This window comes from Coregonus lavaretus (assembly GCF_964263955.1).
Source record: "Coregonus lavaretus genome assembly, chromosome: 10".
Classification (NCBI taxonomy): domain Eukaryota; kingdom Metazoa; phylum Chordata; class Actinopteri; order Salmoniformes; family Salmonidae; genus Coregonus; species Coregonus lavaretus.
This window is the reverse complement of record NC_139997.1, coordinates 10,606,157-10,622,185: the sequence shown is the minus strand read 5'-3', so window position 1 is coordinate 10,622,185 and position 16,029 is coordinate 10,606,157. Positions and strand designations below refer to the sequence as shown.

Here is a 16,029-nt window from a genome sequence, read left to right as displayed (position 1 = left end):
TCTGTAATTACCCAACTGTGACCACTTTTCTTTGCCTTCCAAAATATCTTCCTCACTGTGCGTGGGGACAAGATACAAATGCGTCCAATACCAGGCAAGTTTAGCACTGTTCCAGTGGTTTTAAACTTCTTCATTGTTGCCCTAATAGCGGTAAGTGGTATATTTGTTTTTTTCAGTAGTTTTTTGCACCCATTCCCTGATTTATAAAAGTTAACAATCATTTGTATATTTTCATTTGTGAGTTCTTTGCCATTCCCCATGCTGATGGATGACAAAGCAATTTTACATGCTGTCATGAGCCTCTCACTCCACCGGGTTACCACCTTAATTTTCTTCCACTCTGCTCACCACTCTCTCTACTCAGCCTAACTAGCTCCACCTGTCCCTGCTCTGCTCTGCTCTAATTACTCTGCCAGCTGCGCTGCATTACCCACTACCTCTCCCAGTATTTAAGGCCCTGTCTTTCAGCTCTCCGGTGTCAGATCGTCTGCAATGCTCACACCCGGAACCTGTTTGCTCGCGCTTCTGGCTCACCCTGGTTTTGTGACCCCGGACCTGCCTGATTTTTGGATACTCGTCTGCCCCAGGAGATCCAGACCTGCTTCTGCCATTACGACTCCTGACTACTCTTCAATCCCGGTAACTCTGACCAGCCTTCTGCCTTGCTACTACGTATTTTGGATTTCCCTTGAACTGTACTGCTGCCTTGTTTCATTCCGCCCTGTTGTGTCTGTGTCTCCCCCCCCCCAGGACTTCTGGACCACCCACCACCGGCTTCATAGGACGCATCGCTGCCACTGGGGGGGGCACAGACCCAGCACATTGGACGGGATCCCTGTTACCCCTGGAGCCTTCATTCACTCCCTACTTCCCTTTTCCCTTAAGTTTAATAAACTTTCTGGTGTGACGCAATTGTGGTCCTCTGGTCGTCTGTCTGAACCGTGACAGTACGATCTGACCATTATGGACTCAGCGCACACTTTCCCCGACATGGAAACCGATGAGCATGAGCAGCAGTTCCAGCAGCAGCAACAACAACTCGCCATGATCATTCAACTCCTCACCAACCTGACCCCAGCCAGTCTGCCCACCAGCCCTGCCCCCGAGTTACCTGCCCCGGTCATTGCAGCCGCTGCTCCGGAACCCAAGATTGGAAACCCCGAGCGGTTCAACGGCGGTTCAACCCAGGTCCGGCCATTCCTGACTAGCTGCCGACTTCAGTTCTCCTTGCAGCCAAGGACCTTCGCCACGGAGGGGGCTAAAGTTGGGTATGCCATCACTCACCTGACGGGCCGAGCTCGACTCTGGGGAACAGCAGAGTTCGAACGTCAAACCCCCGCATGTGCAACCTTCGACCTGTTTGCTGAGGAGATGCTGAAGGTGTTTGACCTGGATTCACCAACCGCAGAGGCGTCTCGTGAACTGTTCAGTATTCGACAAGGCAGACGTACAGTCGCAGACCATTCCATCGACTTCCGAACCCTGGCTAGACGAAGTTCTTGGAACACACCATCGTTGGTGGACGCGTTCTTCCATAGTTTGGCTGACTATATCAAGGACGAGTTGGTCTCCCATGAACTGCCTTCCACTCTTGATGAAGCCATCGCACTGACTGTCAGGATCGACAGAAGGATACAGACCCGTCGTCGTGAGAGGGGGCGCCAAGGTCCACCTACTACCGGCATTCGGAGAGATCCGACTGGGCTCCTGTCATCTACTGCCACTCACCCAGGTCAGCTTGATCAGTCTGAGCCTATGGAGATTGGGCGAGCCTCTCTCACTCCTGCAGAGCGCCAGCGACGCTTCACCTCAAACCTCTGCCTCTATTGTGGAGGTGATGGACATCGTGTGGTAACCTGCCCTTTAAAGGGCCGAAGCTCACCGGGCATAGGGGGAGTCCGGTTGAGTTCAATGACCATCCAGTCCTCCGACCGCAAACCCCTGCTGCAAGTTCACCTCCGCCTCTCTGACTCAACTCACACCCTGGCTGCTCTGGTGGATTCTGGCGCCGAAGCCAACATAATGGACATCAAGCTGGCACGCCAACTGGGACTGGAGAACCTCCGTTTGACACCTCCTATTCCTGCCCGGGCACTGGACGGACACTTACTCGGATCGGTCACTCATGTCACGGCCCCGGTCTCGATGGGTCTGTCCGGAAACCATCAAGAAACTATCCAGTTTCACCTGCTCCCCTCTCCAGGCCAACCCCTCATCCTGGGTTACCCATGGCTCCGCCGGCACAACCCTCAGCTCGACTGGGTGACCGGGGTGATCAGGGAGTGGGGAGAGGACTGCCACCGAACCTGCCTGCTTGCTGCCGCACTACCCCCTCGGCCAGTACCTACTAACTCCGCTCCTGACCTCTCCAATGTCCCAGAATGCTACCATGGTCTCAGAGAGGTGTTTAACAAAGCAAGAGCCACATCTCTGCCCCCTCACCGACCGTACGACTGTGCCATCGACCTCCTCCCTGGAACAGCCCCTCCAAAGGGTCGTCTTTATTCGTTGTCTGCTCCTGAAAGAAAGTCCATGGAGGACTACATCAATGGCTCTCTGTCCGCAGGATTAATCCGTTCATCTTCATCTCCTGCTGGTGCTGGCTTCTTCTTTGTGGGGAAGAAGGACGGATCTCTTCGCCCCTGCATCGACTACAGGGGACTCAACGACATCACAGTGAAAAACCGTTACCCTCTGCCTCTGCTCACCTCTGCTTTTGAGTTGCTCCAGGGAGCCACTGTTTTTACCAAGTTGGATCTCAGAAACGCTTACCACCTAGTGCGGATCCGGGAGGGAGATGAATGGAAAACCGCATTCAATACACCAACAGGCCACTACGAGTATCTGGTTATGCCTTTTGGCCTCACCAATGCTCCTGCTGTGTTCCAGGCTCTAGTGAATGATGTACTGCGGGACATGTTAAACAAGTTTGTCTTCGTTTACCTGGATGACATCTTAATCTACTCCAGAAACCTGTCTGAACACACCCGCCATGTCCAGCAAGTCCTTCATCGTCTTCTGGAGAATTCCCTCTACGCCAAGGCAGAGAAATGTGAGTTTCACGTCAAGACAGTGGCCTTCCTGGGGTACATAGTGGCAGAGGGAAGTATCCAAATGGATCCTGCCAAAGTATCAGCAGTCACTTCATGGCCAGTTCCGGAGAACAGAAAGAAGCTGCAACAGTTTCTGGGGTTTGCTAACTTCTATAGAAAGTTTATCCGGAACTACAGTACCGTTGCTGCCCCTCTCACTGCTCTAACCAGCACCAAGCAACCCTTCACCTGGACCCCAGCAGCCGACAAAGCCTTCAGTACCCTCAAGGTGAGGTTCACCTCCGCTCCCATCCTCCAGATGCCTGATGTGGACCGGCAATTCATTGTGGAGGTGGACGCCTCGGATGTGGGAGTTGGTGCTGTGATTTCTCAGTGGGCTGCGGAGGATAGGAAGCTCCATCCCTGTGCCTTTTTCTCACGTCGGTTGTCCCCCTCTGAGTGCAATTACGACATAGGGAACCGTGAGCTGCTGGCTGTGAAGCTTGCCTTGGAGGAGTGGCGTCACTGGCTGGAGGGGTCCACCATTCCATTTCTCGTTTGGACCGATCATAAGAACTTGGAGTACATCCGCACAGCCAAACGGTTGAACTCCAGGCAGTCCCGCTGGGCCCTGTTCTTCACCAGGTTTAATTTCACTCTGTCATACCGGCCTGGATCACGCAACACCAAGCCAGACGCCCTCTCCCGTCAATTCCAGAAGGATGACACCCCCTCCAAGGACCCTGTGTCGATTCTGCCAAGTCCCTGCATCGTTGCAGCTCTGACCTGGGCTGTTGAGGAACAGGTGCTGGAGGCTCTCCGTAACCAGCCAGGTCCCAGCACTTGCCCAGCTGACCGCCTTTTTGTCCCCGAAGACCTGAGGTCCCAGGTCGTTCAGTGGGGACATGACTCCCGCCTAGCTTGTCACCCTGGCTCCACCCGCACTTACAACCTGCTCGCCCAGAGGTTCTGGTGGCCCTCTCTGAGGAAGGATGTACGGGAATTCGTCCAAGCCTGCCCCATCTGCAACCAACACAAGTCGTCCTGCCAGCCCCCAGCCGGATTGCTGCAGCCCCTGCCTGTGCCCAGACGTCCCTGGTCTCACATCGCCCTTGACTTTGTCACGGGGCTGCCCCCTTCAAGTGGCATGACCGTCATTCTCACCATAGTTGACCGTTTCAGCAAGATGGCACACTTCATTCCCCTCCCCAAGCTCCCAACCGCCAAGGAGACCGCCCAGGTGGTCCTGGAACACGTCTTCCGGATCCACGGACTGCCAAAGGATGGAGTTTCTGACCGTGGTCCACAATTCTCCTCCGCTTTTTGGAAGGAGTTCTGTCACCTGCTGGGAGCCACAGTCAGTCTGACTTCCGGATTCCATCCCCAATCCAATGGGCAGTCAGAGCGGGCTAATCAGGAGCTCGAGAAGGCACTGCGATGCATGACTTCACGCAACCCCCACTCCTGGTCGCAGCAATTGACATGGGTGGAGTACGCACACAATTCTCTGACCTGCTCTGCCATCGGTATGTCCCCTTTCCAATGTGTTTATGGATACCAGCCTCCTCTATTTGCCAGCCAGGAAGAGGAGGTTACTTGCCCATCTGCACTTGCTTTTGCCCGTCGATGTCGCCGCACCTGGTCACAAGCCCGAGCCACACTCCTCAGATCCGTTGCCAGCTACACTACCGGGGCCAACCGTCGGAGAATTCCTGCTCCCACCTACCATGTTGGTCAAAGGGTGTGGTTGTCGTCGAAGAACCTGCCACTCAGGGTGGAGTCGCAGAAGCTGGCACCTCGGTTCATTGGCCCATTCCCTATCATAAGAGTGATTAGCCCAACTGCTGTCCGGCTCCAACTGCCTAATTCCCTGAGGGTGCACCCCACTTTCCATGTGTCTAAGATTAAGCCCATCCATGAGAGTCCGCTGGTCCCTGCTGCGCCTTGTCCTCCTCCTCCACGGCTCGTCGATGGTGGTCTGGTTTACACCGTCCGCCGCCTGCTTCGGTCCAGACGGAGGGGTAGGGGTCTCCAGTACCTCATTGACTGGGAGGGCTATGGACCTGAGGAAAGGACCTGGGTGCCAGCTAGTCGGATTGTGGATAGGACTCTCATCACCGCTTTCCACCAACGGCATCCTGATCAACCTGCAATCCGTAGGGGCCGCCCCAGAGGGGTCCCTAACCGTCCTGCCCGCTCGGCTTCCTGTCCTGTGCCTGATCCTGTCTCGGGACCTGTCCCATCTCCCGACCACGGCCCTCCGGCTTCCTCCGAGGATGAGGACGTTCACTCGGACCGTTCGGAGGAGTTCTAGCCCTCCTCCGGCTCCCCTCCTCCCGCCCGGCGTGGTGTTGCTCTTGGGACTTCTGGGGCCGTCCCTTGGGGGGGGGGTTCTGTCATGAGCCTCTCACTCCACCGGGTTACCACCTTAATTTTCTTCCACTCTGCTCACCACTCTCTCTACTCAGCCTAACTAGCTCCACCTGTCCCTGCTCTGCTCTGCTCTAATTACTCTGCCAGCTGCGCTGCATTACCCACTACCTCTCCCAGTATTTAAGGCCCTGTCTTTCAGCTCTCCGGTGTCAGATCGTCTGCAATGCTCACACCCGGAACCTGTTTGCTCGCGCTTCTGGCTCACCCTGGTTTTGTGACCCCGGACCTGCCTGATTTTTGGATACTCGTCTGCCCCAGGAGATCCAGACCTGCTTCTGCCATTACGACTCCTGACTACTCTTCAATCCCGGTAACTCTGACCAGCCTTCTGCCTTGCTACTACGTATTTTGGATTTCCCTTGAACTGTACTGCTGCCTTGTTTCATTCCGCCCTGTTGTGTCTGTGTCTCCCCCCCCCCAGGACTTCTGGACCACCCACCACCGGCTTCATAGGACGCATCGCTGCCACTGGGGGGGGCACAGACCCAGCACATTGGACGGGATCCCTGTTACCCCTGGAGCCTTCATTCACTCCCTACTTCCCTTTTCCCTTAAGTTTAATAAACTTTCTGGTGTGACGCAATTGTGGTCCTCTGGTCGTCTGTCTGAACCGTGACACATGCGTTACCTCATATTTATACCCCAGTGAAAAAGGAAGCCATTGAAGGCCACAATACAGTACCTTAAACTGAGGTTAATTTAAGTATAATGTTAATGTTAATTTTATTTAGTTTGAATTTATTTATACGACTCTTTAGGGGTGTCAATCATTTTGACACATTCAGTACTTTTTTTACTTGTTAAACAAAATCTCTTTCTAAGAGTAATAAATAATATAACTGTGCACTTTTTGGAGTACACAATATAGCTTGGTATTTGTATTATTTATTTCATAGTCTTTTTTGCTCATCTTAATTTTTGTATTTGTATTTATTAAGGATCCCCATTAGCTGCTGCCAAGGCAGAAGCTACTCTTCCTGGGGTCCAAACACATTAAGGCACTTACATCACACATAAAACAAAAGATAAAACAGTTACAGTTACATTACAGTAACATTATTACACCACTACATATCTCCAATACAAAATGTATAATACCACCATACAACAATATTACAATGTACGTGTGTGTAGAGTGCGTATGCTAGCGTGTGCGTGTCTGTACCTGTGTGTGTGTGTGTCTTCACAGTCCCCGCTGTTCCATAAGATGTTTTTTTATCTATTTTTGAAATCTGATTCTACTGCTTGCATCAGTTACCTGATGTGGAATAGAGTTCCATGTAGTTATGGCTCTATGTAGTACTGTACGCCTCCCATAGTTTGTTCTGGACTTGGGGATTGTGAAGAGACCTCTAGTGGCATGTCTTGTGGGGTATGCATGGGTGTCCGAGCTGTGTGCTAGTAGTTTAAACAGACAGCTCGGTGCATTCAGCTTGTCAACACTTCTTACAAAAACAAGTAGTATTGAAGTCAATCTCTCCTCCACTTTGAGCCGTGAGAGATTGACATGCATATCATTAATGTTAGCTGTACATTTAAGGGCCAGCAGTGCAGCCCTGTTATGAGCCAATTGTAATATTCCTAGGTCCCTCTTTGTGGCACCTGACCACATGACTGAACAGTAGTCCAGGTGCGACAAAACTAGGGCCTGTAGGACCTGCTTTGTTGATAGTGTTGTTAAGGCAGAGCAGCGCTTTTTATGGACAGACTTCTCCCCATCTTAGTTACTGTTGCATCAATATGTTTTGACCATGACAGTTTACAATCCAGGCTTACTCCAAACAGTTTAGTCACCTTAACTTGCTCAAATTCCACAGTATTCATTACAAGATTTAGTTGAGGTTTAGGGTTTAGTGAATGATTTGTCCCAAATACAATGCTTTTAGTTTTAGAAATATTTAGGACTAATTTATTCCTTGCCACCCATTTTGAAACTAACTGCAGCTCTTCGTTAGGTGTTGCAGTAATTTCAGTCGCTGTGGTAGCTGACGTGTATAGTGTTGAGTCATCCGCATATATAGACACACTGGCTTTACTCAAAGCTAGTAATTTGCTGGCAAATAATTAAATTAGTTGGCAATATCAGTGGGTTTTGTGATGAATGAGCCATCTGATTCAATGAATGATGGAGCTGAGTTTTCCTTTGTGCCCAAATTTTTATTTAAGGTTCTCCAACGCTTTTTACTATCATTCTTTATATAATTTATCTTTGTTTCATAGTATAGTTTCTTCTTTTTATTCAGTTTAGTCACATGATTTCTCAAGTTGCATGACGTTTGCCAATCGGTTGTGCTGCCAGACTTATTTGCCATACCTTTTGCCTCATCCCTCTCAACCATACAATTTTTCAATTCCTCATCAATCCTCATTAACCGTTTTTACAGTCATTTTCTTAATTGGTGCATGCTTATTAGTAATTGGAAAAAGCAATTTTGTCACGCCCTGACTCAGGGGACTCTTATATGTTGAGTCAGGGTGTGTGTATTCTTTGTTTGTATATATTCTATGTTGTATATCTAGCATGTGTGGATCTATGTTGGCCGGTGTGGTTCCCAATCAGAGGCAGCTGTCGCTCGTTGTCTCTGATTGGGGACCATACTTAAGCAGCCTATTGGCACAGTCTAGTTGTGGGATCTTGTTCCGGTTAAGGTATGTTGTGTGTGCTACCTTGGACTTCACGGTTCGTTTCCTTTGTTGTTTTGTTCTGTGTTTAACAGTTAAAATAAACATGTACGCATATCACGCTGCGCCTTGGTCTGACCTGTCATTAAACGAACGTGACAAATTTCATAAATGTGTCAAGTGCAGTGTCTTGTTTCTCCTCATTACACACCAGCAAATATTCTTTACATCATCAACATAAGAATCACTACAAAACATATTGTATGACCTCTTATACACTATATTAGGCCCAGCGTTTGGAACTGTGGCTTTCCTAGACATGGCTACTATATTGTGATCACTACATCCGATGGATATGGATACTACTTTAAAGCAAATGTATGCAGCATTAGTAAAGATGTGATCAATACATGTTGATGATTTCATTCCTGTGCTGTTTGTAACTACCCTGGCAGGTTGACTGATAACCTGAACCAGGTATCAGGCACTGGTTACAGTTTGAAGCTTTTTCTTGAGTGGGCAGCTTGATGAAAGCAAGTCAATATTGAAATCACCCAGAAAATATACCTCTCTGTTGATCACATACATTATCAAGCATTTCACACATATTATCCAGATACTGACTGTGAGCACTTGGTCTATAGCAGCTTCACACAAGAATGGGCTTTAGGTGAGGCAGATGAACCTGTAGCCATATTACTTCAACAGTATTTAACAAGGGTGCCAATAATTTTGGAGGTAACTGTAAATCATTCCTGCCTGGCCTGGACTGCTACGTGCTGCCCTGTCTATTTTAGAGGGGAGATGGGGAAATTGTGGCCGACACGACTTTGGCGAGTCATACCAGCTTTCCAGCAAAGAGCAGATGCGTGTCTAATGAACGGACTACTCACTCATCAATAATGTACTGTTTTTCTTGCTAGTGAATGAATGAGGAATAGAGACCTGTTTAGAGTGTGGGGCCTTGACTGACACCAACCGTCCAATAATGGCCATATGAATAACATGGCAGATCATCAGAGGGAAAAGACTGGGTGGAATTAGGGGGGACTTTCTGATAGGACTACTGATAGGACTTTCCAAGCTGGCATCTGGCTGAGCTGCCAGTTCAGGTAAATGTTCACTAGACCAAAATGGCCGCCAGTTTCTCTCCAAAGACATGAGAGACCAATCAGACCATAAAACCGAGGACAGTGGAGCGCTGATTGAACAAATAGATCAATATGTGATTAGCCAATAGTCCTATATCGAGTGAATTTCAATGAATGGTCTCCACTTAGTTGAATTTCACTTTAAAATCTAATTTGATCTTTTGAGAAAGGAATTAGCCAGCCAAAATGTAATTTCAAAGCCTATTTCAATATAATTGTACAACTGTCAGTATCACGATGATGAAAAAATAAACCATTTAAATGTTAAATACTGCTATTAACGTTTAGCAAAGGGATGAACTCAAGTTGTCCGAATTGCTTCTCCACAATCAAAAATGAGACTGGAGACTGAGTAACTCATAATTAGAATCCAACACACAGTTGTGTGTATTCAAAGGGATACGGCAGTGTCAGAGACAGTGATGGTGACAGAAGGTGGGAATAAGAAAGTGAAAGAGAGATAATTAGAAAGAGAGAGAGAGGGTGGAATAGGTAATTAAATAGAAGGGGATAGTGAAAGAAGGAGGGAGAGAGAGAGAGAAACTGGGTTGAATTTAATAAACTAATTTTGTTTTATTGGAGGATAGAATGAGGGAGCGTGACATAGAGAATATAAAAGTCAGAGTGTGTTCATAACCTGGCCTACCATAATGTTTCACAACCTGGCCTACAATAATGGTTCAGACCTTGGCCTAACATAATGCTTCAGAACCTGGCCTACCATAATGCTTCAGAACCTGGTCTACCATAATGGTTCATAACCTGGCCTACAATAATGGTTCAGAACTTGGCCTAACATAATGCTTCAGAACCTGGCCTACCATAATGCTTCAGAACCTGGCCTACCATAATGGTTCAGAACCTGGCCTATCATAAAGCTTCAGAACCTGGCCTACCATAATGATTCAAAACCTGGTCTTCCATAATGCATTCTTGTCCCCCTAGGGAGGTGGTTTAACCAGATCTTGACTGGATCTCAATGGGCCTTTCATGTTTCTCCACATTGGATTACATGGACATGGCCACATATCTGATCACAGCACTTGTAGATAGAATGGTGGGTGTAATAGAATGTGTAGAATGGTTGGGTCTGAAAAGCATTCTAATTCCGGACTGACTAGAGGGGTGAACCCATAGAATTAGGAATTAGAATACTTAATTAAGTCATTTAATAGGATCTATGGGTGAACCCATAGAATTACATAATAGTATCTCTGTGGATGACCATCCAACTCTGAGGACAGTCTGAGGACAAACAATATAATTTGCATGGATCAGACAATGTGCCATTTTGATATGTTCTTATACAATGACCTTACTGACTATATATTGTATAAAATCCTATCACCACCTGTTCTCATGTTGCTACTTTCTGATTATAATCGGTGAACGGGAATATTTAATTCACTATTTCAATCAATTTAGTTGTCAGATCACGAAATACCATTCTCAATAAACAAGCCTGGTGAGAAGATACCATACCAGCAGGACTGAACAGAGGGTTATACAGATGTAGGATCTTAATTTGAACCAGTTTGCTACAGCAGGAAAATAATCATGCAGCAACAGGAAATGTGAATTATTATGTGGATTATAATTAATGAACATTTTCATAGTGGTTGATACATTTTTCGTTAGGGAAAATCAATTCTGAAATTTCTAAGTGGAAATTACTATCTTTAGAAGCTTAAAATACTGATCAACTTAAGATTCTACATCTGTATTATAGAGCCTTGATAGTTACCACTGTTCATTTTGTCAGTAAATTGAATCAGTAATGTGAATATCCTCTGAGAAACACTAGCTAGAGGATGATAAGTGTTAACATGTGCAGGCAGATATGTAAATTAGATGGATTCATTAATTTATTCATTGATTTCTTCTTAGAACAGCTGGGATTGTGTCGTCTCGTGCCCTGCCATGTAAGAAAGCAATTTGAGAGTCACTGCATTCGTCATCTTCTGAAAACGCCCTTTGTAGGATACATTATGCAGCATCACTGTTTCAACCCTCTGGGATGCCATGTTGTTAGATCCTCCTCCATTCACAGAAAGGACAGAGAGTGAGCTTGAAAACAGTCAAAGGTCAAATAGAAGAGAGGATATTGAGAGGCGTCTTTGCAATGTCCTGTTAACAACAGATTACGATACTGTACTCCATCACTAGAAATGTTCACCCAAAGAGCAAAGCTCTTTTCTGGTTGTAATGATGTCATTTAATCCTATACACTCGTACCTATATACAGGTTGAAAATGGCTGATTTGGGCACTGATAAACGGCTAAATTGGAACACAGTGGCTGTACAGTAACATGCTATACATGACCTCAGAGCTATGGCTCTGCACCTCACAGCTCTCTATGGGTTTTGACTGACAGCCGTTCTGAAATTGAGCAACTCGCATGACAAGAAGTTTCCCCCATCACTCCTGCTAATTGGGCAACTTTTGCAAATGTTATGTTGTCTGAGTGAGGGAAAAGCTGTAAATTAAGAGAGAATGTTTGGCTATTGTGAAGAAAATGAGCCAAGGCACACGCACCTGAATGCACTCATGACTTCATTCTATGCGCACTGAAATTACGATCTGTTTCTCTGAATTGCCTTGTGAAAGCCTAACACTATAATATCGTATTTCTTATCTTAGCTAGTCATGTTGGCAATAGAACAAGCTTTCAAATGATGCCCACCTCACCCAGATTGCGACCAACAGTAATTGGGTGATGGCAGGGATGCTGGGCTGTGTTCCAAACAAAACAACTACAAGTGTGTTTGCTCTAGTTCCTCAACAGCACAACTAGAAGAGCTAAAAAAAAAAAAGAACCTTATAGTTGAAGAATCTTCCTTGAGTCATAAAAGTGCATTGAAATTACTTAGGAACTGTGCACACTTTAGAGAGGTGTGTGGCCACTTGGAGACACCAGTTAGTCCTCTCACTCAAACCCTTGTACTTATTTTGTCCTATGTTGCACCTACACCACATTTTCTAGGATTATTCTTATCATGTTACTGAATGTATCCAGAGTATTTTCAGATTTCATTATCAATGTTATGGATACAGGTATCCTGTGTCTTTTTGTGTTTTTCCTCTCCTTCTGCCCTAATCACAGGTGTCCTGTATGTTCCTGATTGATGGTCGTTGGGGTGTCTGCTGATTGCTGAGGTGGACCAATCAGTGGACATTCCTCTGCATTGCACCACCTGTTTCTGGTTTTTCAATCACACATCCCATTGTTTAAAAGCCGGTCAGTTGTGTTTGTAGAGAGAGACTATTTTCCGTATGTGAGTATGGATACATTTACATTTTTAGTCATTTAGCAGACGCTCTTATCCAGAGCGACTTACAGTTAGTGAATACATATATATATATTTTTATATTTTTTTTATACTGGCCCCACGTGGGAATCGAACCCACAACCCTGGCGTTGCAAACGCCATGCTCTATCAACTGAGCTACATCCCTGCCGGCCATTCCCTCCCCTACCCTGGACGACGCTGGGCCAATTGTGCACCGCCCATGAGTCTCCCAGTCGCGGCCGGCTGCGACAGAGCCTGGATGCAGTGCCTTAGACCACTGCGCCACTCAGGAAATAAATAATACTGTGGTGTCCTGTGTTCTCACTCATTTGCTGGTTACTCTGTTTGGTAACTTTGTTGTGTGTTTCTGGGAAAAGGGGAATTTAAGCATGTTGCCCTTGGGCATACATTACCCGTAGGAAGAAAACTGTCTAAAACCACTAGTTAGACCTGAGCGGCCCACCCACTGTAATTTTTGTATGATTAGCAGTAGCTTAGCGGTTCTTGAGGCAGGCAAGATCAGTTTTTTTTACACTATTGTTTCCTTTCTTGGGTCCTGCTCAGCCCTTTTTCCCAAACCTTTACCGTGTGTTAAAAAATAAACATTTTAAGTTTGACGGTAGTTTATGGTTGTCGTGTAGTTTTTGTTCTCACTGTTCCATGTCACGATTCTAATTTGCATGAATTATGTTACGGGTCTCTTGTCCATCCACCCTAGACGTTTAAAGCCACGGGGTTCGTAACAATCAACAAATGCAACGAAAAGTACAGTAAATGTAAAATGCACATACAATCAACAGTGGATTCAGTCTTGTGTCAGATGAACTGTTGTATCCTCACATTTGGTCTAATAATTTTCACAATCTACCAGCTGTTCCCTTTCAATTGCTACCATGGTTATGCATATGCTTTTCATATTTCTTCTGTAAGAAAAACATTTTAATTTAGCCCTATCCATATAGGCCAATTCCCACAAGTGTAAAGGGTTAAACAATCTTCTACCTCTGGTGCAGACATTAACTGATATCTAAAACAAGTAACCTGACTGACACTGCTTCATCATGATCAAACACAGGGAAATATACCAAACTGATGATACCATAGACAGTTTTAGACACCCATCGATCCACCCAGATCAACTCAGATGGGAATAGTGAAATACCAACCCTGTGTGCTTACTGCTACAGCCATCAATGACAGCATGGAAGCAGCATCCAACAAGCTTAGTTTGTTTTGGTCTCACAGTTCAAGAAAATCATTCTCTTATGTGGCTGCTAAAAATCCCTCCTTTCCCAAATTATTTTCTGCTTTCAAGCTAGAAACAAAATAGATAAACCCTCCACGTTTTAAAACATTCAAACAAAGAACCACCGTGATAGCATTTTCCCCTGTAAGCAAGGCAAGCAAACCCTTATATCAGCGTCCAGCAAACCATCCAATCCCCTCTTGATTTTCTTAGTTTGGATGAATCGCAATTCAGATGGTAAGGGTGGGTGACCTTGCACTGGAGCTTGTGATGTAGTACTCCAATATCTACCTATGTGACCGGCTGGGTGTGTATATGTCTCTCTCCCTCTCTCTCCCTCTCTCTCCCTCTCTCTCCCTCTCTCTCCCTCTCTCTCCCTCTCTCCCTCTCTCTCCCTCTCTCCCTCTCTCCCTCTCTCTCTCTCTCTCCCTCCCTCTCTCTCCCTCTCTCCCTCTCTCTCCCTCCCTCCCTCTCTCTCTCTCTCCCTCCCTCTCTCCCTCTCTTCCTCCCTCTCTCTCTTCCCTTTCTCAAGTCACAAACTAAATCAACTGGATCCTGCGCCACTGCTGCTGAAACCTGCCTTTGATGTTCTTTATGCACAGTCCTGTGGGGAACCCAACCCTTGCTCTCCTTTTCCCCCTCTCGCAATGATCAGCTGAGCCTCACAACACGACAGTGTACGGACGGAACACAGCCTCCCAATAATAGTGGGGATACTAAGGAATCCTTCAATCAATACAGGGTCCATATCAGGCTCTTTTCTCAAGCCAAACAATGCCTTATTATTTTTCCCATCCTTTACTCCAACTTGAAATGGGGAATGGATGAGGTCAATGTGTGTGAAGCATTGCAAAAAGCCATTGGGACTACACAGCCCCTTTCCTCATAACTACTGCAGTAGAATAGTACACTCTTAGAAAAAAAGGTGCTATCTAGAACCAAAAAATGGTTATTCGGAACCCTTTTGGGTTCCATGAAGAACTTTTCCACAGAGGGTTCTACTTGGAACCCAAAAGGGTTCTACCTGAAACCAAAAATGGTTCTACCTGGAACCAAAAAAGGTTATCCTATAGGGACAGCTGAAGCACCCTTTTTTTTCAATAGTGTATGTATCAAAAGTCCAGTACTCACCATCTCTCCTGTTGACTTTAGCGAAGCCGGGCCCATGGCTGTTGGATAACTGAGAGGAGCTTCTGAAGGAGGACTGGGGCAGGTTGGACACCAGTGGGCCATCACAGCTGTCTGTCAAGCCAACATGAAACACAAAGCAAAGGATTAGTCTTTGAGCTCTGGACTAGTAGTAACTCAGCATAGTAGCTCCAAAGAACATTATCAAGGCGGAATCATGCTAAAAGTGAGTTGACACTATACTGTCAGCAGTGATAGAAAACACCATCGACACCATTGTGGTGGCATCACAGAATGTCATCACCATTTGAATGACATCTGTCAGGAGTGCTGTATGTGAAAGGTGCGGGAATCAGGCGCAGGACACAGAAGCTTCGTTCAACAGTCTTTAGTGAATCAATACGAGCAAAAGTGCCCGGAGACGAGCGATACGCACACAGGCATAAAAGAACAGGAAAAATACTAACGCGCACAACAAGTGCGAAAACCTCTCCTAAAAACCAAGGAGGGAAAACCAATACAGACAGGAAGCTCAATAACACACAACACAAGACTAACAAAACGAGAACTTATAGGACACATAATCAACGCTAACTAACCACAGGTGTACAACAATCAGACAAAAGCAAACAAACATAGAAAAATACAACGGTGGTAGCTAGTATTCCGGGGACAACGACCGCCGAAACCTGCCCGAGCAAGGAGGAGGAGCAGCCTCGGCAGATTCCGTGACAACATCACTGTAAAATCACTACATAATGCAGATCACTATTATGTTCCAACACCACAAATGTGTGCTATGGCTTTCTTGGAAGAGACCAAAACACCAAGACCAAAACAATATCACAAAATGCGTTACAGAGTGACTTGAACTCAACTGTAATATGTTGTAAAACCAAAACCACACAAAATATTGATAAACCAAATTATGAAAATATTTCAACCACACGATATCAACTCAAAAGAGTCAAACACTGCAAAAGCAGTGTGTTCTTGCCACATTGAAGAAACCCTTCTGTGAATTACCAGTAAGGACCACGCCATCCTATTCAAATAGGAGCTGCACTTTGCAGTACTTACACTAGATAGGAAGAGAAGAGAAGAGAAGAGAAGAGAAGAGAAGAG

General features: G+C 46.3%; 1 protein-coding gene across 1 annotated transcript in view; it reads right to left on the bottom strand.

Annotated features, from left to right (window-relative positions):
• Positions 1–16,029, bottom strand: part of LOC311135819 (contactin-associated protein-like 4) — a gene marked incomplete at both ends in the record, with an annotated part of 230,799 nt that overhangs the window by 172,922 nt on the left and 41,848 nt on the right. Inside the window, one exon of the mRNA XM_084169857.1 lies at positions 14,908–15,018. Within this exon, the coding sequence (XP_084025983.1) occupies positions 14,908–15,018 (111 nt within the window). The remainder of the gene's footprint in view (positions 1–14,907; positions 15,019–16,029) is intronic.